This window comes from Sminthopsis crassicaudata, chromosome 2, assembly GCF_048593235.1.
Source record: "Sminthopsis crassicaudata isolate SCR6 chromosome 2, ASM4859323v1, whole genome shotgun sequence".
Taxonomy (NCBI): Eukaryota; Metazoa; Chordata; class Mammalia; order Dasyuromorphia; family Dasyuridae; genus Sminthopsis; species Sminthopsis crassicaudata.
The window spans coordinates 343,848,194-343,873,819 of NC_133618.1; the positions used below are offsets into that span (position 1 = coordinate 343,848,194).

The 25,626-nt window shown below is 35.6% G+C and overlaps 1 protein-coding gene and 1 pseudogene across 1 annotated transcript in view; one reads left to right on the forward strand and one right to left on the reverse strand.

Moving 5' to 3' along the window:
• Window positions 1-16,281, forward strand: part of LOC141556473 (serine palmitoyltransferase small subunit A) — a 33,592-nt gene extending 17,311 nt beyond the window's left edge. Inside the window, exon 2 of the mRNA XM_074290621.1 lies at window positions 15,321-16,281. Coding sequence (XP_074146722.1) covers window positions 15,321-15,424 — 104 coding nt within the window. The 3' untranslated portion in view covers window positions 15,425-16,281. The remainder of the gene's footprint in view (window positions 1-15,320) is intronic.
• LOC141556153 (cellular tumor antigen p53-like) lies at window positions 13,278-14,507 on the reverse strand (annotated as a pseudogene).
• Window positions 16,282-25,626: the final 9,345 nt, after the last annotated feature.

Genomic DNA, 25,626 nt, shown 5'->3' on the forward strand with positions numbered 1-25,626 from the left:
TTCTTCATTTCCTACTCTAATTCCTTGGATCTCTTTCTCGGCTCTTATTGCCAAGGCTAGAGTTTCTAGTACTATATTGAATAGTAATGGTGATAGTGGGCAACCTTGTTTCACTCCTGATCTTACAGGGAAAGGTTCTAGTTTATCACCATTACATATGATGTTTACTGAAGGTTTTAAAGATATGCTCCTTATTATTTTAAGGAATAGTCCATTTATTCCTATACTCTCAAGCGTTTTTAGTAGGAATGGATGTTGGATTTTATCAAATGCTTTTTCTGCATCTATTGAGATGATCATATGGTTTTTATTAATTTGATTATTAATATGGTCAATTATACTAATAGTTTTCCTAATATTAAACCAGCCCTGCATTCCTGGTATAAATCCCACTTGGTCATAGTGTATTATCCTGGGGATGATTTTCTGAAGTCTATTTGCTAATATCTTATTTAAGATTTTAGCATCAATATTCATTAAGGAAATTGGTCTATAGTTTTCTTTCTCAGTTTTCGATCTACCTGGTTTAGGTATCAGTACCATGTCTGTGTCATAGAAGGAATTTGGTAGGACTCCTTCAATCCCTATTTTTTCAAATAGTTTACATAGCATTGGAGTTAGCTGTTCTTTAAATGTTTGGTAGAATTCACCTGTAAATCCATCTGGTCCTGGGGACTTTTTCTTAGGAAGTTGGTTAATAACTTGGTCTATTTCTTTTTCTGAGATGGCACTATTTAGACTACTTACTTCTTCCTCTGTTAATCTGGGCAAGCTATATTTTTGAAGGTATTCTTCCATTTCATTTAAGTTATCGAATTTATCGGCATAAAGTTGAGCAAAGTAGCTCCTAACTATTGTTCTAATTTCCTCTTCATTAGTGGTGAGTTCACCCTTTTCATTTTCAAGACTATCAATTTGCTTTTTCTCTTTCCTTTTTTTAATCAGGTTTACTAAGGGTTTGTCTATTTTGTTGGCTTTTTCATAAAACCAACTCTTAGTTTTATTAATTAATTCAATAGTTTTTTTACTTTCAATTTTATTAATCTCACCTTTTATTTTTTGAATTTCAAGTTTTGTGTTTGTCTGGGGGTTTTAATTTGTTCCTTTTCTAGCAATTTTAGTTGTAAGCCCAATTCGTTGGCCCTCTCTTTCTCTATTTTATGCAAGTAGGCCTGTAGAGATATAAAACTTCCCACACATTTTGGTATGATGTCTCATTATTGTCATTTTCTTGGGTGAAGTTATTAATTATGTCTATGATTTGCTGTTTTACCCAATCATTCTTTAGTATAAGATTATTTAGTTTCCAATTATTTTTTGGTCTATTTTCCCCTGGCTTTTTATTAAATGTAATTTTGATTGCATTATGGTCTGAAAAGGATGCATTTACTATTTCTGCCTTACTGCATTTGATTTTGAGGTTTTTATGCCCTAGTATATGATCAATTTTTGTATAGGTTCCATGAACTGCTGAGAAGAAAGTCTCCATTTAGCTTTCGCCAAAGATCTATCATATCAAACTTTTCTAGTATTCTATTTACCTCTTTGACTTCTTTCTTATTTATTTTGTGGTTTGATTTATCGAATTCTGAGAGTGCCAGGTTCAGATCTCCCACTGTCTTATAGTTTTTCTGTCTATTTCTTCTTGCAGCTCTCTTAATTTCTCTTTTAAGAATTTAGATGCTGCACCACTTGGTGCATATATGTTTAATATTGATACTGCTTCATTATTGATGCTGCCCTTTAGCAGGATATAATGCCCTTCCTTATCTCTTTTAATTAGATCAATTTTTGTTTTTGCTTGATCTGAGATGAGGATGGCTACTCCTGCTTTTTTGGTTTTGCCTGAAGCATAATAGATTCTGCTCCACCCTTTTACTTTTAGTTTGAATGTCTCACCCTGTTTCAGGTGTGTTTCCTGTAAACAACATATAGTAGGATTCTGACTTTTAATGCTGTCTGCTAACTGCTTCCTCTTTATGAGGCAGTTTGCCCCATTCACATTTATGGTTAGAAGGACTAATTCTATTTTGCTTGCCATCCTACTAACCCCTGCTTATGCTTTTCCCCTTTCCTTCCCTTTTACCCTCCTATCCAGTATTAAACTGGTGAACACCACTTGCTTTTCACAGCCCTCCCTTTTTAGGATCCCTCCCCCACCTTAAAGATCCTCCCCCTATTTTACCCCTTTTCCTCGAAATTACTGTATTCCCTTCCCCTTAGCTTACTCCTTCCCTTTCACTTTTCAATGAAGTGGAAGAAGTTTCACCATAAATCGAATATGTCTATTGATACACGCTATGTTCATCTCCCTCCTTTCTTTCTCTCAGATATAATAGGTTACCTTTGCCTCTTCATGAGATGTAGTACCACCACTTTACACTTTTTTATGATATAATCTCCTTTCCACCTCTAGTTTCTAAGACAAATTGTACATATGTTCTTTACATATTTTTTTGACAGAAGTATAGTTCTCAAGATTTCTTTTTACCTTTTTAGAAATCTCTTGAGTTCTGTATTTGAAGATCAAACCTTTTATGTAGGTCTGGTTTTTTCATCAAAAATAGATGGAATTCATTTATTTCGTTAAATGTCCATCTTCTTCCCTGGAAAACGATGCTCATTCTTGCTGGGTAAGTTATTCTTGGCTGCATACCAAGTTCCTTAGCCTTTCTGAATATCATGTTCCAGGCCCTGCGTTCTTTTAATGTGGACGCTGCTAGATCCTGGGTTGTCCTTATTGTGGATCCTTCATATCTGAATTGCTTTTTTGTAGCAGCTTCCAATATCTTTTCCTTTGTCTGATGGTTCTTGAACTTGGCCACTATATTTCTTGGCGTTTTGATTTTAGGGTCCCTTTCAGTAGGTGATCGATGAATTTTTTCAATGTCTATTTTACCCTCTGTTTCCAGAATGTCTGGGCAGTTCTCTTTGATAATTTCCTCGAAAATGGTGTCCAAGCTCTTTTTTTTCTCCCATTTTTCAGGGAGTCTGATTATTCTCAAATTGTCTCTCCTGGATCTGTTTTCCAGGTCTGTTGTCTTTCTGGTAAGGTACTTGACATTCTTTTCAATTGTTTCATTTCTCTGGTTTTGCTTGACTACCTCTTGGTTTCTCCTTGAGTCATTCATTTCTACTTGTTCCAGTCTAATTTTCAATGATGTATTTTCTTCACTCACTTTTTTTATATCTCTTTGTAATTGTCCAATTGAGTTTTTATCTTCTATGGAATTTTTTTCCATTTTATCCATTTTATTTTTTAGAGAGCTGATTTCTTTTTCCAGCTCACTAATCCTGTTTTCCTTGGAGTTGTTTACCTTTTCCAGCTCACTAATCCTGTTTTCCTTGGAGTTGTTTACCTTTTCCAGCTCACTAATCCTGTTTTCCTTGGAGTTGTTTACCTTTTCCAGCTCACTAATCCTGTTTTCCTTGGAGTTGTTTACCTTTTCCAGCTCACTAATCTTGTTTCTCAATGATTTGATTTCTTTATCCACTCTGTCTTTGAATGCATGGGATGACTTCTCCAGGCTCTCTTGCCAAGCTTCCCTTTCCTTTTCCCATTTCTCTTCCAGCTCTCTTGTGAGAGCCTTTTTCATTTCCTCTATGAGGTTCTTTTGTATTGAGGAGCAGCTTATATCCCTCCCAGGGGATACATCTGGGGACAGTCTGTTCCTAGTCTCCTCAGCATTTGAAGTCTGCTCCCTCTCCACACAGAAGCTGTCAATGGTTAGAGCCCTTTTGAATTTTTTGTTCATTTTGTCAGAGTAGGAATCAAAGAAAACAAACTGACAAGAGAAACAATTGGTCTGTTTTGCGGGGGATGGGGCTGGATGGTATTAATGGGCTTCCTCTACAGACTGGTGGTAAGGCAGCAGAGCCACTAACAGAACAGCAATGACTGTACTGAGTCTGCGCTCTGAGGTTCTGAGAACGCACCGAGTCAGTCCAGGTGGGGGTTGGGGGTGGCCGGGCTCTGAGAGACGCTAGCTTTCTGGGGTTTTAATCTTCACCTCCAGTGTTTACACCCTCTCCGTTACTCCTGGCTTGCTGCCAAGACGGAGCATCCACACTGGGGCAAAAGCCCTTTCACAGAAACGGCAGAGATCACACCCCTCCCCCCCTGGTCTGAGCCGTGTGAGCTGCCTGTCTTGCTCTGGCTGTCTGCCCTCAGTCTGCGCCCAGTCTGATTGACCCTCCCCCGAGCAAACACAGACCTTTTCTGGCGACTTTCAAGGATGTCTTCTCTTGGTGATTATTTGTGGATTTCTTTCTGGGTCAAGCATTAAGTCAGAGGCTTGTCATGAAGTAAGTTCTGAGAGAAAACGAGGAGCTCAAGCAGCTGTCTGCCTCCACGCCGCCATCTTGGCCGGAAGTCTGTTTTGTTTATTTTTTAAAACATCCTTCAAGAATTTGTATGCGGTGCTATTTTGTGCATATTATTATATCAATTCATTGTCTATGGTATCTTTTAGCAAAATGAATCTTTTAGTTGTGCCTAAATTTTGCTTTGTTTGTTTTTGTTTGATATTAGGATTTCTACCCTTTTCTTTCTTACTTCAGTTGAAGCATAATAGATACTTCTCCAGCCTTTTATTTGAACTCTGTTTCAAATGTATCTCTTATAAATATATTGTTGGATTCTGGTTTCTGATCCATCCTGCTTATTCTTTCTATTTTGTGGGTTAGTTAACCATTCACACTCACAGGTATGATTGCCATTCTTTTCTGTTCTTTTTTTTTTTTTTTTAAACTTTTTTGTCTCCACCTCAGAAGCCTGTTTTGCTTTTGACCACTGCTTCCATGATTTACCCCCCCTCTTAAGGACCTTCCCCTCTTACTTCCTTGTTGGTTAAGATGAATTTTTCTACCCATCTGCATGTGCTTATATACATCTGTCTCCCTGAACCAATTTAAAAACTCTCTTATGCCTCTTTTTTTTTTTTCCCTGAGGCTGGGGTTAAGTGACTTGCCCAGAGTCACACAGCTAGGAAGTATTAAGTGTCTGAGACCAGATTTGAACTCTGCTCCTCCTGAATTCAAGGCTGGTGCTCTATCCACTGCGCCACATAGCTGCCCCTCTCTTATACCTCTTAATTGTGTTAGATAATTTTTTTCTCATTCATACTTTTCTTCATTTCCTCTAAGTCCTTTCCCTAATGCATCTTTATCACCCTTCCCTTTTTCATTTGAGATATTTCAATGTAATATCCATGCCCTATAGCTAAGCAGACTCCTTATAACTGCTATAATGAAGAAAAAAATTCTTAGGGATTACATATATTGTCTTCCCATATGAGAATGTAGAGCATAATCCATATGGCAGAGTAAAGGAAGAGTTACAGCTGAGTTCTGGAGCAGCACAGCTAACTAACAATTGGGGTGAGACATGTTTTTCCAGATCAAGACATTTTAGGAAATTAGAAGGAAAGTTCAGTGATACTGGCATGGAAGATGGCTGGGAGTGCTGTATGGTGATAACATCTGTACTAGGTGCAGAGGTAGGTGGTGTTTGATAACTCCCATGCCCATTATGCAGTTCTGGGTTCCAGTTCCAGGGTAGAGAGGAATGTTTGGAGTCATGGGAGTAGAGACTCTAGTTAAGGGTTCATGGGCTAAATGGTTTTGGCTTGCAATTACCATTAGTGGTAGTTTCTCCACTCTCTAGTTTCTTCAAAGTAGAAGAGAAGTATTAGAATTTGCAACTACAAGGTCCACAGTACGAACTAGATCAGTGACCACATTTCCTCCCAGTCAGACCTCCTTGAAAACATCAAAAACACTGTAGAACTGCTGTCAAAATTGCAGATTAGAAAAACCTGAAGCTTTTGACAGTTTTACAGCTGCCTTCTATCCCAGGTAAATGTGTGGCTCAAATTGGTGAATGGTCATCATTTAATTTAAAAAAAAAAAAAAAAAAAAAAAGCTGGCAAGATCTCTAGGAGCCAAGCAAAAGTTTATTGTACATTATTGCGGGAATCGGGTATCCCTCCAGTTGAGCAAGCAATCGAAAGGAGGAGGCCCTTTTAGGACAGGTTTGACACTTTAAATAGTCTGGGACGCAGATACCCCTCCCAATACTGACCATCATTCTCATTAGCTGAGGGTCTTACATTCTAAACACAGGAACTACCCAAGAAATTGAACTTGACCAATAAGTACATAGTTGCCCATATTTGATTGAAATAGGGAGAAAATGATGTCATGGGAGTATAGCAGGAAGGGGAATTAAGTATGACCTTGATCATAGATCAAAGATCTTGAGGCCTACTCAATTCTGAAGTAGATGAAGCCTTACTCAATTTTTACAACTGTCTTGAGATATCTCACCTCATCTCGTTCATAAGGAAAGTCCTATTTTAACTTAAAGGTCACTGTTAAGAAATGGGTTAGGAAAGTGAACAAACTGTAGCCTTCCACCGAGACTATTGATTGCCAGGGCCATACATACAAATCTTCCCTGGATACACATAAAGACAAGCTGACATTAAGGTGCTAAATGGCCTTTCTTTATTGGTAATCTCAGCATGGGTTAGCAGGAAGGAAGAGCAAGTGTATGTATATCTCTGTGTCTCTCTTTCGGCATCTCTGAATCTCTCTACATCTCTGAGTCTCTCTACTTTTCTCTGCATCCTTGATTTGTGGACTCAAAGCTAATTATTTATATTTACGCTCCTCTGGTATTATCCCTTGCCTAGTTCACTTAGCACTGCCGAGGTGGATCTGCAGAAGGGAGATACCTGGAGTTAGTGCTGCCTCCTAAGATCCAGCAAGAAGACACACCCCTCTCCATCTCAAAGGAACCTTTAACATCAGTTAGACACAACCTTCTGCCTCAGAGGCCAAGCCCCTTTTTACCTCCTGGGTCTACCCCACTAGCTGACATGGCATACATGGCAATTCTTAGAAGGAAAGTCCCTAACAACAAACAAAAAGAACTCAATCATAACAAAGCTATTATGGTGACAGGAAAGACAGTGATGTGAAAGTAGCTTTAAAGCTACTTCTAAAGCATCAAAGAAAACTGCAAATTGTACACAAGCCCAAAGAGAATTCCTAGAAGACTTAAACGGGAAAAAAAATACGATTTTAAAAATAAAAAATTGGGAAAAGAAGGGGCTGCTAGATGGTTCAATGGATAAAGCACTGGCCCTAGAGACCTGAATCCAAATCTGCTCTCAGACACTTACCACTTCCTAACTATGATTCTGGACAATCCACTTAATTCTAATTGCCTCATAAGAAAACAAAAAAATTTTAAAGTGGGAAAAGAAATAAGAACGAGAAAAGAAAATTATGAGGAGACAATTGATAGTGTGACATAATAAAGACAACAAAAAATACCAAAGAAAATCAGGTCTTGAAAAAACAAAATTGGTATAAAATATCACTGTCAAAAAGGATTCCTTAAAAAACAGAATTGATTAAATGGGAATAAAAGTAAAATTCATTGAAGAAAGTCATTCCTTAAAAATTAGAATTGGAAAATGCTTCTCTTGAGTCTTATGTTTGACGGTTTCTATTCAGTTTTACTCTTTTCCAGAAATCCTTGATAATTCTCTGTTTCATTAAATGTTCACTTCCTCCCTGGGAGATTATATTCAGCTTAGTAAAGTTATGCTTGGTTATAATCCTATTTCCTTTGCCTTCTGGAATATCGTATTCTAAATCCTCTCTTCCTCTTTAATGTATAGTAGTTGCTAAATCTTGTATTATAACTTTTGTTAATTGAATTCTTTATGAATGCTTTTGTAGTATTTTCTTTTAAACTTGGGAGCTCTGGATTTGGGCTTTAATCTTTCAATTTCTTTTTGCATCTTTTGGCAGGAGGGGCTTTTGGCTCATTCTGGAAGAGGGTGAGGCATAGAAAAGTAACTTGAAAGTTAGAGACTGTACATGGCTTCCATGAATATTTACTCAAATACAGATTCAAGATGAAATTTTTGATTTTATTTTCTCCAATTATTTTTGTTCCTCCTTTTACAAGTTTTTAATTCTCTTTTCATAATCTTCTTGTATAATTCTCATTTCTTTTCTCATTTTTTCTTCTATCTTATTTGATTTTAAAAATAATTTTTGCTCTTTTATTTAGTTAGTTCTTCTAGGAATTCTTTTGAGGGTGGTGTCCAATCTGCGTTTTTTCTTGGTAGATATTTTCAATTTGTTGTTTTCTTCTTGTTTTGTTTCTTCTTGAGTTTCCTGGTGACAATAGCAGCTTTTTATGGTCAAGTTCTTTTTTTTATATGTACTTATTTTTTCAGGCTATTTTTTGACTTTGGATTTTATGTTAAAGTTCAGCTCTGCCTACCTTGGGATGGGGCACTGTTCACCTCTTAGTGATTAGTAGGATGGCTGGTCTGAATTTCTCTTGCTTAATCTAGTGGGCCTTCAGTTTTTGGTGCTTCCAAATTAATGTGATCTGGGTCTGGTTACTGTCCTTCTGGTCTGCCTCTTGTCCTTTTCCAGGTAAGGCACCTGTTCCCTTTCAAGTACAACTTTTCTTTATCATCCTAGAATGTGGTAATAGGTTTTGGATCTACTAAATAGCATCCAGTTCTGAGTGCTGTGCTAGCACAAGTTCCCCTGGAATTTCTTTCTGATCAGGTCTTCCATGCTTTTATCATCTTTGAACATTGGGTATACTGCTGTAGTTTTTCTTGCCTCCAGCATCTACAGCTGCTGTCACTTCTGTTGTGCCCAACAACTTCTATGTTGGCTGTGTACTGAGCCAACCCCATCCCCAGTGTCCACAGGCCTCACTATCTGTTTTATTTAAGCTGCATTGAGTGGGAAAAATTAAACACTTCAGTTTTTGTTGGCTTTTCTGTTCAGAAGACATTTTGGCATTTCCTGTAGTTATTTTGCAGGAAAGATTTTAGGGAAAGTTTGGCCATTGTGACCATTTATTCTTCCATCTTGATTTTACCCTGAACTATCCAGATGTATTAAAACTCTGAACCCAATGCATTTCCTGACTTCTCACTAGTTGCTCTGCTGATACTTTCTATCTCTCCCTAGAGATTCAAAAGTCTATAACCTTAGACTCTCTTATGATAGTTCTCTTGTTTCCTCTATAAATATATCCTTATAGAGTGCACATGTTCACTTTCTAGCCACTCTGGCACCTGCTTTTCGGTAGGACCCATTTTCCTATTGTCTCTAGACTTCTGGATAATTTTTTATGCAATTCTTGGGGAGAAGTTACTTGCCTAGTTTCTTCTTGGATTTCTTGATCATTATTCAAGACTTTGCTGTGGTTGCTATTTGCTATAGCACTAAATATGTAAATTGACTTAATTAACAGTGATTCAGTCTTCATAGTTTAATTTATTCTTATAAAGAATGTATTAAAGGAGTATCTAGATGGCCCAGTTGATAGGGTATTGTCCCTGAAGTCAGTAAGACCCAAATTCAAATGTGGCCTCAGACATCAAACACTTAATATCTGTGTGATCCCAGGCAAGTTATGTAACCCTAGTTGCCTCTCCACCCTTTCCTCCAAAAAAGATGTAATATTATAAATCTTGGGTGTGTCTTGTTAAGCTGATTCCCAAATATTTTGTACATTTTGTGTTTATTTCTGAGAAATTCTTTTAAATATTGCTTTCTTATTGCAACGATATATTGAAATGCTAATAATTTATGCTAATTTTGTAGATTTATCCTATTTTCTATACTTTGTTAATAGTCAACATCGATTTTGAAGATGAATGTTCTGTTAAAGCTGGACTTTGGATATGTTGTACTATAACTGGTCTTAAACATTAACTGTTAATATTTTGTAGAAGAGGCAAATTACAAGCCAACCTTGTAGTTAGGAAACCTGATTGTGTTCAAGCCTTGTCTCTGAGACATACTTGTTATATGATTCTAGGCAAATTACTTAATTTCTCTGTGCTCCAGAGTAGCCTCTAAGTTGTACAGCTGGTATACCTACCAGATTAACATTGGTAGATGAGTTTCCTCAAGGAGGTATATATACCCATGAATATGAGTCTATCCAAAGGAAAAAACTATGTGAGACACCAAAAGATAATGGAACAGGGTATGCATATCAGTGTCAAGGTTGTACTTGTTTTGCAGCCAACCATCCTGAATTGGTACAAAACTAGTATGAGATGCTTCTTGTCAGTGTATCCATAGAAAAAAGAGAAAAATTAAAAATAACTTTTAAATTTGAATTTGGAGCATGATAAAATAACATGAGTATAATTGAGTTGTCAAATAAATATGAATCAGATATGAATTTGGTGAACTAAATTTGAGGTTATTTTAAAAAAATCTTAATAGTTTATATAGATTCCTATCTATAGGATATAACTTGATCCTGTTCAACTAAATATACTAACCAAATTCCCTTAAAGACTTATCTTGTTTAATTTGCTTATTTGACTGTGACTGTCAGGAGCTGTAGTTTACTCAGTTCTACAGATGATGCAAAACCAGGATTCAAACCCAACAATCCTGATTCCCCAATTCCCTGATTCTTTTTTCTATATCTCCAACTTTTCAAAAATTTTTAAATACCACATAGTATTTGTGTTACATTGAATATCTGAAGAATACATTTTTTTCAAGGCAAATAAGACATAAAAATATGTTTTGCCATTTCACTTTTGATAGTGTGTTATTTATGAAAGGTGATGTAACCTAGCATAATGGAAAGAATATAATAAACTAGCAACTAGAAGTCCAGACTTTGTAATATTGGGACCTTGTCTAAGTCAGTCACTTCATATCAGTCTTATTTTTTTCATTTATAAAATGACAGAATTGAATAAACATCACATCAGAGCAAACCCTTCCATACCTAATACTCTGTGAATCTTTTGCTGTCAAAAGTCATCCTAGCTAGATATTGCTAATTTCTTTGGCAAATATTGTTTATAATTAAAAGGCCCTGTGCTAGTGGCAGTTATGATACAAAGAAAGAATGAAAAATAATCTCTTATCTTTTATGAGTTAGTTTACTGAGGGATACAACATGTAAATAGATAAATAAATACAATGTAATTTTCTATTTCTTTTTTTTTTAATTTAATTTTTATTTTATTTTATAATTATAATTTTTTTGATAGTACATATGCATGGGTAATTTTTTATAACATTATCCCTTGCACTTACTTCTGTTCAGATTTTTTCCCTTCCTCCCCCAACCCTCTCCCCCAGATGGCAGGCAGTCTTATACATGTTAAATATATTACAATATATTCTAGATACAATATATGTGTGTAGAACCAAATTTCTTGTTGCACAGGAAGAATTGGATTCAGAAGGTAAAAATAACAGTTTACACTCATTTCCCAGTGAAATACAATGTAATTTTAAAAAGAGAGAACATTAACTAGGGGTATCAAGACTTCCAGTAGAAAAGTGGAACTTGAACTGAGCTATGGAGGAAACCAAAGAAGTAGAGATGAAGAGAGATAGTGCCTTCCAGGGGTCCAACAACTTATTTAAAGATATAGAGGCAGAAGATGGAATGCTGAATTTCAGGAATGGCAAGTAGCATAATTTGTCTGGGATTTAAAGTATGTAAAGTGAGTATTGTGCAATGTTTGAAATGGTAGGTTGGAAACATACTGTATGTGGATAGCTTTAAATGCCAGCTGAAGAGTTTGTGTTTTATCCTTGAATCAGTAAAATGTCAATAAAATTTCTTCATTGCCATGATCAAAACTCAAGAAAATTATTTTGACAGCTGTTTGGAAGATGTATTCAAATCAGAGAGACCAATTAACAGTTTAGTGAAGCTGTCATATCAGTGAGAAGAGAAGTAATGAGAACCAGAAATACAGTAACAAGGTCAAAGTAGAGTTGAGTTGGCAGCTGATTGGACCAGGAAGATAAGGGTCAAGAAGTCAAAACTCTGAGGTTATTTTTCTGCGTGACTAGAAGCATGTTGGTGTACTCTCAAATAGAAATGAGAAATTTTCCTAAAGCAGATTTTGAGAGATGATATGGAATCCTCTTTTATATGAATTCCTTGTGAGTGAAATAAGCAAAATCAAGAGAACATTGTACACAATAACTATATGATGAGTAACTGTGATGGACCTGACTCTTCTCAACAATGCTGTGATTCAAGGCAATTTCAATAGACTTGGGATGGAAAATGCCAATCATATCCAGAGAAAGAACTGTGGAGACTTAGTATGAATCAAAGCATAGTATTTTCACCTTTTTGTTTGCTTGTTTTTTCCTTTTCTCATGTTTTTCCCCCTTTTGGTCTGATTTTTCTTGCACCATATGACACACATGGAATTATATTTAAAATAATTGCACATATTTAATCCAAATCAAGATTGCTTTCTGTAATTCCAGAGGGAGAAAGTAAGGGAAGGAGGAAGAAAAATTTAGAACATAAAAGTTTTTGAGGTTTTTTTATTATAACTTTTTATTGACATATTTTTATTATGCCTGGGTAATTTTTTACATTATCCCTTGCACTCACTTCTGTCCAGACTTTTCTCTTCCCTCCCTCTACCCCTTCCCCTAGATGGCAAGCAGTCTTATGTTAAATGTGTTACAGTATATCCTAGATACAATATATGTGTGCAGAACTGAACAGTTCTCTTGTTGCACAGGAAGAATTGGATTCAGAAGGTAAAAATAACCTGGGAAGAAAAACAAAAATGCAAACAGTTTACACTCATTTTCCAGTAGAACATAAAGTTTTACAAAAAATGAATGACAGGCTTATGAAATAGGCAGGTGGGCATATCCAGCAAACATTTGACGTGTGACTGGAGATCAAGAAATAGGTTCTCTCATTGGAGGTGTCCAAGTAAAGACTAAATATCTACTTAATTCATTTTGTGATCTTATTGTTTTAAATGTTTTCTTCCATTTACATTTTCATCTTGTGTCCATAGTATGTCTTCTCTCTACCCCATCTCCAGACTTTATTCTGAAATGCTGGAATGTGCTACTACCAAAATATTTCTACCTTGGCTAGAATCATGGTCCTATTTTATTTTCATTCACCTCTAATTGAAATTCAGCATTTCTTTTCATGATGAATATAGGCAACAACATTTTAAGAAGGGAGCTGTAAGTTTCACCAGATTGCCAAACCAAAGGGGTTTGACATAAAAAGGTTAAGAACCTCAGCTCTAGCCCTAGATTCTCAGGAATACTTTGTTCCCTTTTCCTTGCCCCACCGATTCCTTCTTCCTCATTTTTTTCTCACAAACACCTTTTGTGTATCTTTTCACTATTTTTATAGAATTTATTTTCAAATAAAGAGTTAATATTAAAAATAAAAATAAAAGAATCCACTATGCAAGAGAAAGGACCACAGTACTTAGGTTAAGTCCTCTGAGAGGACTTTTCATCTAAAGTCTTTTGCCTTGATAGGGGATAGAATCTCCTCTCTTTAACTTCAATTTGCTATGGTAGGGACAGCTCCTTTCAGATTCTTTCCCATTGTGAGCTTCTTTTAGTTCTAAGGCTTCATCAGTTCCCCAAATAGCTTACAGCGCAGTGGCAATCTCAGATCTAGAAGGTGAATATTCTCCATCCATTAGCTGTTTCTTAGCTTTGGGGGTCCTGCCAGGAATTGTGGGCAATGCACACTTATTGCTGTGTTAGATTGGCTGTGAGTTGTAACCTCCTTTCTCACAGAAATGTTCCTCAGTTTGCTGGTCTCTTCAAAACGACAAAGCTCCAACATCCAAATAGCTGACCACTGGAGTCTTCCAGGGTTATGATGGTGAGGATCAGGTGCAGGTTCATGCCCCCCATGCAGGAATTGTTACTCATATAGTTGTAATTGATTATAGTACTCCATTACTATAGTACAATCACAGCTGACTTCTGGGGACTAGTAAGGAACAGATATTCTCTGTTGCATTGTGATGACATCACTGAGGTATTCAGCCCATAGGTATCCTTCTGCCTGGTCAGATGCCAGGACGTTTCTGTACTTGGTATATTTTTCATGATGGGGATAGCACTTAACCACTTAGGTCATGAGTTCTAACTTCTTATAAATAGCCATGGCATACGCTTGGGCACCAGGAGGTGATGGTGAGGTGACTCAGAGCTGTGACAGACTTGGCCATTCTGAATTGTAGAAAACCAAAACTACTCAGGATAGTCCTTTTGGAAGCAACAGTAGGTGGTATGGGCAGGTTAACTGGGGATCAGATACCTGAAACCCAGGGCTTTCTTCCTTATTTCATAGTCACTCATATTTTCTGATGAGGCAACCTGTATATCATAAGTCCTTCAAGAATAGTCATGGATGATTGTACTACTGAGAATAGCAGTCATTCACAACTGATCATCCCAGAAACATTGCTATTATTTTATGTATAGTACATTTCACTTTGTTTGAATTCATGGAGAACTTTCCAGTTTTTGGTTTTGTTTTTGTTTTTTTCTGAGAGTATATTATTCATTATAGGAAAGCAGTTTTGATGTTTGTAATTTTAAGGGACTACTTAGAGGGACTAAAAAGCTTCAAAATTACTGTCCACATGGCTAGTTTTTCTAGAGCCAGCCATTCAGTTTGTCTGCAGGTTTAACAATTAGAGGTAAAAATCATACTTTTTGCAATCTATGAGTCATTGATTCTATTATTGAAATGAGGTTTTGAATTTCAAGTTTTCCCCTAATAGTAATAGATTATTGCTACTTTCTTTGCCAAGATTTGGCTAAAACAAGATGAAAGTTTAAAATAGCTGGAAGATAATGATTGATAACTAAATACGTAGATTTATGGAGGGCACTGTTTGGCAATGTGATACAAAAATAAAAATGAAAGAGACTCTAACCTGGAGGGTTGTAATATATACCAAGTACAATATGCAGAAAATTGAGGTAGGAGGGAATAGGATAGCTTTTCTTCCTGTCCTGTAATTTATTGAAAACATCCTTTACTTTTGTTCTAGTTAGTTATATTTTGTAGTTTGCTCACATTTGCTTTACAATTCTCCATAAGCCTTAGTGTGATATCATTTTTAGTTTAAGCAATGGTGTTACAAATTTTGCTGCCATATAGCAATGCTTGTGAAATGTATTAAAAAAAATATTGAGAATTGAAGTAATTCAGCATAAACTGAAGGTATGTTTATGGTTTAAATTCTCATAATTTTAATTTAAATTACATCGTGTATTGGTTTATGATGCTTTTCCACTTGTGATTATTTCAGTATGAAATGCTACAGTTTACAAAAGAAAACATTCCCTATTTTAAAATTTTGAGTTTACATTTTTAGACTGTATACTTTTATATAATATATTTTAAATTGCCTTTGTTAAAATTCTTGATTGTATTACGAGAAATAATCTAATAATTTTCCTTAATTACAACTCAGATTCCATGTTGATTTCCATTGTTGGAATGGCATTATACACTGGATATATCTTCATGCCTCAACATATCTTGGCGATATTACATTACTTTGAGATTGTACAGTGAATACAATGTGCTCAAGAAGCAACACACCAGAGATCCATTGAAAGGAAGAAGCAACCTCCCTTGGTTAAAATGAGACTTCAGCAGATTCCAGACATATGTTATGTTATTAATATAAAGACTAAATTCCATATTAGTAGGACAAAGAAGCCATTTCCACTCATGTGTTGTATTTATTATTCAAATATTCCCTTCTATGATGGTTTTGTATTTTTTGATATTGTGTTGTTTGTATTCTAAATATCAGTGTTTTCTTAACCTTTGAAACTTGTTTCACTGTTCTGTGAAAGTTTTTCTTAATGTAGCATTGAAAAATTTTGATTTCCTTCTATTTTTTTAATCTGAGTTCATTAGATTTCTTGCTTCAGCAATTGTCTGGCACAAAAATCTACCTGCCTGTATTTATAGTATTGAACAAAATTTTGTAGAAATAATAACAAGACGAAGTGGGAATATTTTAATTGAGCATAAGAGACCTTTGTAAGTTTACACTTAACAGTAGTTTCATCTATCTAGACTGTGATCATTATAGAATATTTATTTTGCTTTAATGTTATTAAAAAAAATTCTTATTAGTGAAAGAGCAAAGAAGATCCTACTAGAGTTAAAATAAAGGAATACCTACCATTTTAATAGTTTAATCCTATTTTGTGGATTTCTCATTGACAAAATATTTTATGATAAAGTACTTGGAGAAGTAATTAACCTATTTAGCATTATTTATGAAATTTTGATTTTATATGGTAATTTTATTAAGTACACAATAAAGAGAACACTGTAAAACTGAATTTCAGGATTATAGCTGATGCTTTAAAATAAAATATTACAGTGAATAATTAATGAAACTATAATCCAAGAAACTTTACAATCTTGTTTTTTAAAATAGCATTTCACACTTTGTGATGTGTGTATGTTGTGTATTTTGTAAAAAATTCTATTTCCAGGGGCAGCTGGGTGGCTCAGTGGATAGAGCACCAGCCTCAAAGTCAGGAGGACCTGAGTTCAAATGTGCTCTCAGACACTTAACACATCCTAGCTGTGTGACCCTGGGCAAGTCACTTAACCCCAATTGCGTCAGCAAAAAAAACCCAAAACAACCTCCCCCCCAAAAAAAAAATTTTTTTATATATATATATATAAAATGTATTTCCAAAACATAATTTTTCTGTGGTGAAGACTGGTGATCAAAATTGAAAATCAGCTGATGGGAAAATTTCTTTGTTTAAAATTAATCTTAATTTTAATCTCATGCTATATATTTTTTCTGTTCTATATTTATTGCTACTAACTGATTAATTTTCAGAATCCCCAGATTATATTATTGATAAATTTTAGGAAATAATTCATTAGCTGACATTTATTAAGCCAATTTTTAAAAAAATAAAAGCATTGGGCTACATGCAAAGACAAAAAGAAGGCCAATTTCATAGAATTTGAAATATAATCAAAACTTTATTTTACAAATGAAGAAAGGACTAAGATACTGAATATTAGGATTCTAATTCTCAGGCTAGTATTTGGGGACTAAAAAAGTATCAGTGATTATTCTTGCCCTATTTTGCATATGTTCCAGGCACAACTATACCATTATTTTACCTGTTTAAACATTGTGAATTTTCACAATCTGGCCTCATTATAAGATAACAATGTTATTTTGGGTGCTTTATTTTAAAGGTAAACATTTATTTTAAGAGGTGAACATGTTTGTAGGCAGTGGGGGAGGATCTCATAGACAAGGAAAAACTAAAAATCAATGATAACAGCAGAGGTGACATAATAGGCAGTATAGGATAGATGGCTTGAGATTACAGGTGCAAATAGAAGTATTAACTCCAGATAAGGAGTAAATCTACCTTTTCATTTGAGGTATAGATTAAGGAGGAAATGGTGGCAGATGGTATATGAGTAATACGAGAAGCTTATGAAGAACAGCTCCAATTTTTTTTCTGAACAATATCAGCTGAGAATCGGGACAGAAGTGATAGGCATGGGTGGGAGGGAGGAGCTATGGAAGATTTGAGAAGGGATTTTAAAAAAAGGGAGAGCCAGAAGATATACGATTGCTTACTGAAAATGAGATCCCAGTTGATATTATATAGTATTAATTTATAATGGATCTATTCAGAACAATTGTATGACTAACCAACATTCAGTAGCATGTATCTACACAAAGATGCCATATGGAGTCATACAAAACTGAGGGTTGGCAGGGTACAATTAATGATAAAATGGAGGTAGGTATTCAAATGAAGAGGATAATGTAAAGAGTTGGTTCACTAAAGGATCAAGACAGGGAAAAGAGAGAATAGCTAGAAGTATAATCTGTACATGGCTGAGGTGAGGAGGAATAAATCTTGGAAAGTGAGTAGATTAAAGAAATAGGTTTAAGTGAAAGGATGTCTATGTGTTTTGAAGTCCTTAAGTGTGAAAGCAGGAATTAGAGAAGAGAGAAAAATTGTGAGCCAGACTCATTGAGGAAGCAAGGGAGCTGCTAGGATTTTGATTTGGTGATAGATATGAATTGCATGAACCTCACAGGAGGAAAGGATGGAGGAAAGGAAGAGGAGTGATGGAAGTGGAGAAGAGTATTCCAACTTCCTTGTCTCAACTAGTGAGTCGGGATACAGCTAGTACTAGAAAGGGTGGACAAGAGAAGTTGAGGTGAGTAGGAGTTGGAGAGGAAAAGATTTAGGGGGCAGGGAAGTTTGTTGCCATTCCAAAGGCATTCCAGACACCGCAGTAGAAGTGAATGGAGGGGGGGCAGCTAAATGGTGCAATGGATAGAGCACGGACCCTGCAGTCAGGAGGACCTGAGATCAAATCCAATCTCAGACACTTAACATGTCCTAGCTGTATGACCCTGGGCAGTATCGTCCAGACTAGCTCTCTGGAGGATCTGGTGCCAGCCAAAGTCCTTGGTCTTAGAAGAGGAGTGAAGAGGCAGGAACCCATGTGATTGGCTAAATATGGAGTCCCTTTATTTAAAGTTCTATCAGCATACTACATCACTACAGCATACTGCACAGGTGCTAACTATAAGCATCTTACTATTATTATGTAGATGCCTCTTTACTGCAAGTATCTCTGCTTTATGTAGAACACAGGTTGCCACGCCCCCTGACTTCTCAGGAAGGCTGAGATGCCTCAAGGGGAGATGAAAGCCAAACCAGACATTATCAGCAGGTTCCCTCTGAGCTGAAGGGTCTTATACCTCACCCAGAGTTCCCCCACTGTGTGTGGCCTGCTGTACTGGGCAAGTCACATAACCCCAATTGTTTCAAAAAAAAATTTTTTTTTTAAGTAAAAACAGGTAACCAAAGAAATGAATGGTATTTGAGGTGGAGTATTTAAAGAAAATTAAGAATGGTGGGGGGTGGGGAATAATTACCCACAGTGATTTAGAATCACTAAGAATTGTAGGATATGATCAGGTGTGAGAATTTTCATCATTAAATGGAAGACAAATGCAGCATGAAAGGGAAGGCAGACAGTCAGATAGAAGGACCTATTTCACTACCCCTCTACCTTCCAGAGACTGGAAAATAAGCAAAAAGTAGCACAACTGGAAATGAAAGTTGAATCTACAGAAGAAATTTTCTGTTTTCTCTTAAGTGGAATGAGTTGAGAAGCCAAATTATTGATAAAGTTGAGAAAATTAAGAAATGTTAAGAGAAAATAGAACTATTTATGGTAGACCACAGCCTTTCAAGAAATTTAGTGGACAGAAGACAGAAATTTTCTGTTTCCTCTCCCTTCCAGGGATGGACACAACAGATGCAAGACCGAGACAAAGGGAAGGTTAACCTTGTTCCTCTTCTCTCAAAGCAGGAAACATAAGGCTCCTAAATAGTAGAAAGACTTGGTCTTCTTACCCAGGGAAATAGAAGTCCCCCAAATACAGGGAGAAGTCAGTATGCTGTGTTCATAATATCCTGAGTTTTCCCTATCCACCATATTCCCCAAAATTTAATAGGCTGGACCCTGGACTTGCTTAGACTTGACTGCCTAGTCAAGGCTGATTTGGGCCAGGCTGCCTTGCTATCTGGGACTTCAATGATTGTGTTTAAGGCCACAATGGTACAGTCAGCATTGTCAGTATGATGGCATATATCAAGGCCCTCATAAAGGGAAGCCTCCCACCTTAATGTATCAATAAGAAGCACAATTCCAAGTTGTGCTGTGGAAGGATGGCTAAGTTATACTAGACTCTTCCAGGTAAAAGCAAAATACTCTGGACTTCTCAGCTGCAGAAATGAAGAAAAAAAGCACTGATGAAGTCAGTGATCACTTACCACTTACCCTAGACTTGAGCTATTTGGTCAGTGACATTGAAGAGGTCACAACTATTAGTTGTGATAGGCATGACTTTGTTCCACTCCCTGTGGCAAGGTGCTGTTTACCTTCCTCTATGGACCACACAAAATTGTGTGGGAAATTTGGAGGGGCTTCTGCTTTATCTTCATCACTAAAGAAGAAATATGTTTCACAACAACCCTTCTTCTCCCCATGGGTATCCAGTATTGTTTGGTTAATTATATGGGAGGGTTCAGATAACACCAAGTGTTTCCCTATGTTCGACACAAAATAACCTACATAGATGTTCCCCAAAGGGGCTCAGTACATATGCTGACTCCCTATCACATGGCAGAGATGAAACTGAAGGGCCCCTAATGTCATAGTGTTATATTTCCTCATACAGTTGTATTGATATTTCCACAGGCTTGTCATCAATTATGTTATTATCAGCCCTGTTTTAGGAACTACATACCCAAAGCTCCCTCCAAAAAATGTTATTATTCTTGGCAGTGTGGTGTTTATGCTCAGAGTGCCTATTTAAATAGACACTATTGCCCTGATATCTGCTTCAGATTTTACTAGTTTATCAGACTACTTCTGCATAGTTGTATAGTAAAACCTGTAGCTAAAGCCTGCAGTTTTCAGAGTACTATTCTGCTAAGAAGGCAGTAACTAATTGCCCCTGAGTTAGACTAGCTATAAGTTATATAGCAGGCCATATTAGGGCTTTGTACAATCTAACTTATGAAACCTATTATTTTTAGGAACTCCTTTGGAGACCCTCAATAATAAGCATGTTATAGTGGCAACTTATTATGGGACCAGTTGAATGTAATACCTATCTTATCTCCCTAAAAGGGGACAAAGGGTAACTCCTTTTCCAACCTCCTCAGATGTGTTGTTGTCATTGTCATCGTCATTCCTCATCATCACTTTTTTGGGTTTCCAAAGCATTTAATATATATTACTTGATTCTCAACATTGCTGTGTTATGGGCCAGAACTTGAAACAAGATGCTAAGTGATTATATACGTAGTACTTTAAATTAGACTTCACACCTTTAGAGAGCATATATAAGGAGGAGTTCATAAGCCCACTAAAGGACAAAGCCCACTCTTGGACTTCCGGGAGATTTACGAGCCTACTCTCTGGGAGGAGTCAAGATTCATTCCAACTTCCACCTTTGTGCTGGCTGGAGACATTTGGAGAGAACTCCCTGAACCAAGGAGAGAGATAGGCCTCTAAGAAAACTAACCGGGCCCAGGAAGAGAGACAAGAATTTGAAGGAAAAAATAAAGGATCTAGACTTTAACTCCTGGCTGCATTTGGGATTATTGAACTGAACTTAAACTAAGGATGCCTCCAGAAGCTTCCCAAGAAACCTGCTCCCAGAGAACAATTATATTTTAGAGAAGAGAACACTACATTGCTGTGAGGCAGGTACTATTCTTATCCCCAACTTACAGATATGGAAACGGAAGCTTGCCCAGAGTGACACAGCAATTTCATGTTTATGCCTGTGATAGAATTTGAACTTAATGGTGAAATCGCAGTGAAATGTCCAGTTTCTGCCAAACAGCATCCCAATTCTGCAACAAAATTGTTTTTTTTTCTTTTTCTAATACTAAATTGCTGACTCCAAGATTGATCTACAAAAAGATGTTGAATTTTTCACCCTTAATGAACACACCTATAGAAAGCTATGGGGTTAAAATACACAATAAGAACAGTATGACCAGTTTTTAAAAGAAGCTCATTAAGAGTTTTCTTTCTAAAAGTGCACAGAGAAATGAAAAAGTCAAACTTAAATAACAGTTGATGGTGGAGGAACAGACCAGAAATACTGTGATCTGAATCTCACAATATCTACAGGTGAATCAATGGTGGTGGTGGTGGTTATTTGTGGGACCAAACTACATAATGGGAGGACACATAAAAGAAGAGAGGAGAGAAAGCAAGGAAGGGAGAATGTATGATGTACTCCAATCAAATCAATAATTTGGACATAAGGGACCTTAAAATGCGTCTAATCTGTAGTAGATTTACTGCTTAGAGAGATTTATACCTCTGAAAAGGGTGTGCCTCCATAGACAGCATCCTGCCATAGGAGAAGAGGAAACAAAGCTGACATCTAGAAGGGTCAGAAAACATGAGCCTAAAGAGATTTCTTGTCAAATTAGGGAAAACATTTTCATGATGAGAATAAAGGTTAGTAATGTGAAAAGAAAAATTCTATGTTTAAGCATTTACCCAGATGCAAGAGAGAAAACTAAGGAAGTAAAAGTTAAAAGAAGTTCATTAACACTAGGGCAGGAAGCATTTTTGGTCCAGAGACCCATTTTCTGTTATGTCCTGCTTTTCTTGACAGGAATAAGAAGCCTCTTGATAAGGATAAAAGAAGAGAGTACAAGGAGCAACTAGGTGACGCAGTGGATAAAACATTGGCACTTGGAGTCAGGAGGATTCAGTTCAAATCTCGCCTCAAACACTTAATACTTCTTACCTGTGTGATCCTGAGCAAATCACCCCAATTGCTGCAGAAAAGGAAAAATAAAGATTAAAAATAAAAGTATAAAAGCTTACTCAAAACTTTACATCAAAAAACCTAAAATCTTAGCAATTGGTCCATCACTTTCTAGCAAATAGAGTAAAAATAGAAGCAGTTATCCAATTTTTTTATAATCTTGGGTTGAAAAAGCATTGTAAAAGGTAACTACGCCATAAGATTAAAAGAAATGTACTCTTATGTCCAATTTCTGCCAAATTGCTTTCCCAGCAATTTTGATCATATAGTGAATTCTTTTCCCACCAACTTAAAACTTTACATTTGTCAAATACAAGATTACTGTCTCTTACTAGTATATATTGTATGTCTACTCTATTCCACTGATCCACCTTTCTATTTCTTAAACAATATCAGATAGTTTTGATCATTATTGCCTTCTAATACAGTTTAAGGTTTGATACTACAATCCTTCCTTTACATGTTTTTCATTAATTCCTTAGATCTAGACTTTTTTCTTCCAAATGAATTTTGTTCTTATGATATTTAGTTCAATAAAATAATTTTTTGGTAATTTAATTGGGATGGCATTGAATTAGTAGAATAATCATTTTAATGAAAGGGGCTCTGCCTACCCATGATCAATTAATATTTCTTGAATTATTTAAATCTGACTTGATTGACATAATAAAAGTTCTATAATTATGACTATGTAGTTCCTAAGTTGTCCTGACAGGTATAATCCCGGGTATTTTAAGCTTTTTATGGTTATTTTAAATGGAGTATCTCTTACTATTCTTTCTTGCAGTGTATGGTTGAGGATTTATTAAAATGATGATGTGTGGACTTTTTGGCAAAATTATTCTTTCAATTAAGTTTTCAGTTGAATCGCTAGAGTTTTTCAAGTATATCTTCATATCATCTGGAAAAAAAAAAGTGATAGTTTTGTTACCTCATTGCCCATTCTGATTTCTTCAATTGTTTCTTATTATTACTATATTTCTAGTATGATACTGAATGATATTGGCAACAATAGGCATCCTTGTTTCACTCCTGATCATATTGTGAAGGTTTCTAGCTTATCCCCATTCCAAAAAAAAAGTGCTAACAGTTTTGGTAGATATTTCTTATCATTTTTTGCTTTCAAGTTTGTTTTTTGTTTTTTAAATAGGAACAAGTGTTATTTTATTAAAAGCTTTTTCTGCATCTTTTAAAGGGATAATCATGATTATTGTTACTCTTGTTATCAGTATAGCCAATTATGTTCATAGTTTCTCTTCTGTTAAATCATATCTGCATTTTTGTGATATATTGTTGTAGTCCTCTTGGCTAGTAATTTATTTAGGAATTTTGTATCCATATTCATTTTTAAATTTCCTTTCTGTTTTTGTTCTTTCTAATTTAGGTATCAACACCATATTTATTTCATAAAAAGAGTTTTTTGATGTTTAAATGTTTTGCTTGCAAACCCATATGATCCTGATGCTTTTTTTATCCAGGAAGCTGATTTATGGCCTGTTCAGCTTATTTTCCTAAAATAGCTTTATTTTGACAACCTAGTTACTCTTCTTTTAATCTAGGCAATTCATATTTTTCCCTAGGAATTGTTTCATTTCATTTAAATTATTAAATTTATTGGCATATGATTGGATCAAATAACTGCTAATAATTGCTTTGATTCCTTCATTATCATGAATTCTTTTTATGTTCTTCTTGAAGCCTGTTATCGCATTATTCCTATCAGGTGAAGCTGGTAAACAAAAACTGAATTTGATGTTCTTTTAGATCTATCTTTCATAGAATTAGCTTCATAATGTAGGTTTGAGATAGTTTCACTAGTTTTGGCTTTGGAAAACCAAATTTAGGAGGAATTTTGCTTTGTTACTGACAGATTTTAAGAGAAATAACAAGGGAATTTCTACAAGTGACTTGGAACCAGAGAAGCAGATCTGCCAACAGGAAGTTCCTTACAGGAGTGCCCTGAGAAGGGCCTATTCCAGAATTTCCAAGAGATGCTTCCAGGAGTCAGATTGCCATATGTAACATCTGGTTCACAAAATAAAATATGCTGGTTAAATGGATATTGGGAGTGGATTATCTGGAAGAGGAAGACTTCCTATTTTTTTTTCACTTAGTAGTATTTTATTATATGTATAGATAGTTTTTAACATTCACTTTTGTAAGACTTTCAGTTAAATTTTTTTTCTCCATCTTTCCCTTACCTTTCCCCCACCCCAAGACAGTAACCAATCTGATATAAATACATATTTTCATATTAGTCATGTTGTGAAAGAATCAAAACAAAAAGGGAAACCACAAGGAAGGAAAAAAAAAAAAAGAGAGACTTGATATTTTTTAAAAATATTGATGATCATTATTATATTACTTTGGCTTTGATGTTTTGTGCATTTATGTTTGTCTGAAAGGATCAGGGATCAGGATCATTCTTCCTCAACTTTTGGTCAGCTGAAAACTGTTTTCTGTATGTTAAATTTCTCTTATCAAAACTCAGTTTATTGGCAAGTCATTCAACCCTAATTGCCTCGCAAAAAAACCCAACCAAACAGAACTATAGGTAGGAGAGGTATTCATAATCAAATAATGTATAGAGAAAATTACAAACAATAAAATGGATAAAATTTCTTATTTAAGTATTTGCTATCTAAAATACAGACAACTAAGAGACATATACAAATGTGTGTGTGTAAATGGGTGTAAAAGCCATATGCATTTTTTATTCAACATATCTAGGATAGCATCTTTTCTCCCTTCATACTATGACTATTTTAGTTCAGGCCTTCACCTCTCACCCAGGCTGTTGTGACCTCTTTAGTCTTAGATGCCCTCTTATTTAGCCTTTTCACTTTAATTCACTCTGCACACAAAGATCAAAGTAATTTTCCTAAAATTCAAATTTAACAATGTCACTCTTTACTCCAATAACTATCAGTTATCTTTAGTATCAAATATAAATTCCTCTGTTTGGCATTTAAAACTTCACAATCTGATTTCTTACCATTCTAGTTTCCTTATGTGTTACTCTTCTCTACAAATTCTGTAGCTTAAACATATTATTCTGTTTCCTTTTCTGCACACGTGATACTGTCTCCCAAAACTATCCCCATGCCTGGAGTCAACCTTATCTCCACCTTTTGGAATCTGTGCCATCCTTTAAATCCAATTTGAAGTACTATACTGCTAAGTGCTAATAGCTGTTCACAGCAATCCAAAGGTAATGCTTTGGTCCTTTCTTATATATAAGAAGTTTTCATTCCTCTATTAGGCTAGGAAGTTCTCATCAATTTTCCCCACTTCCTGCTCATAAGATGCGATTCTAAATTTCTTGAGCTTGGAAAAGACATTTCAATATTGTCAGATAAAGGATGGGAGGGGGATGTTCTTAAAA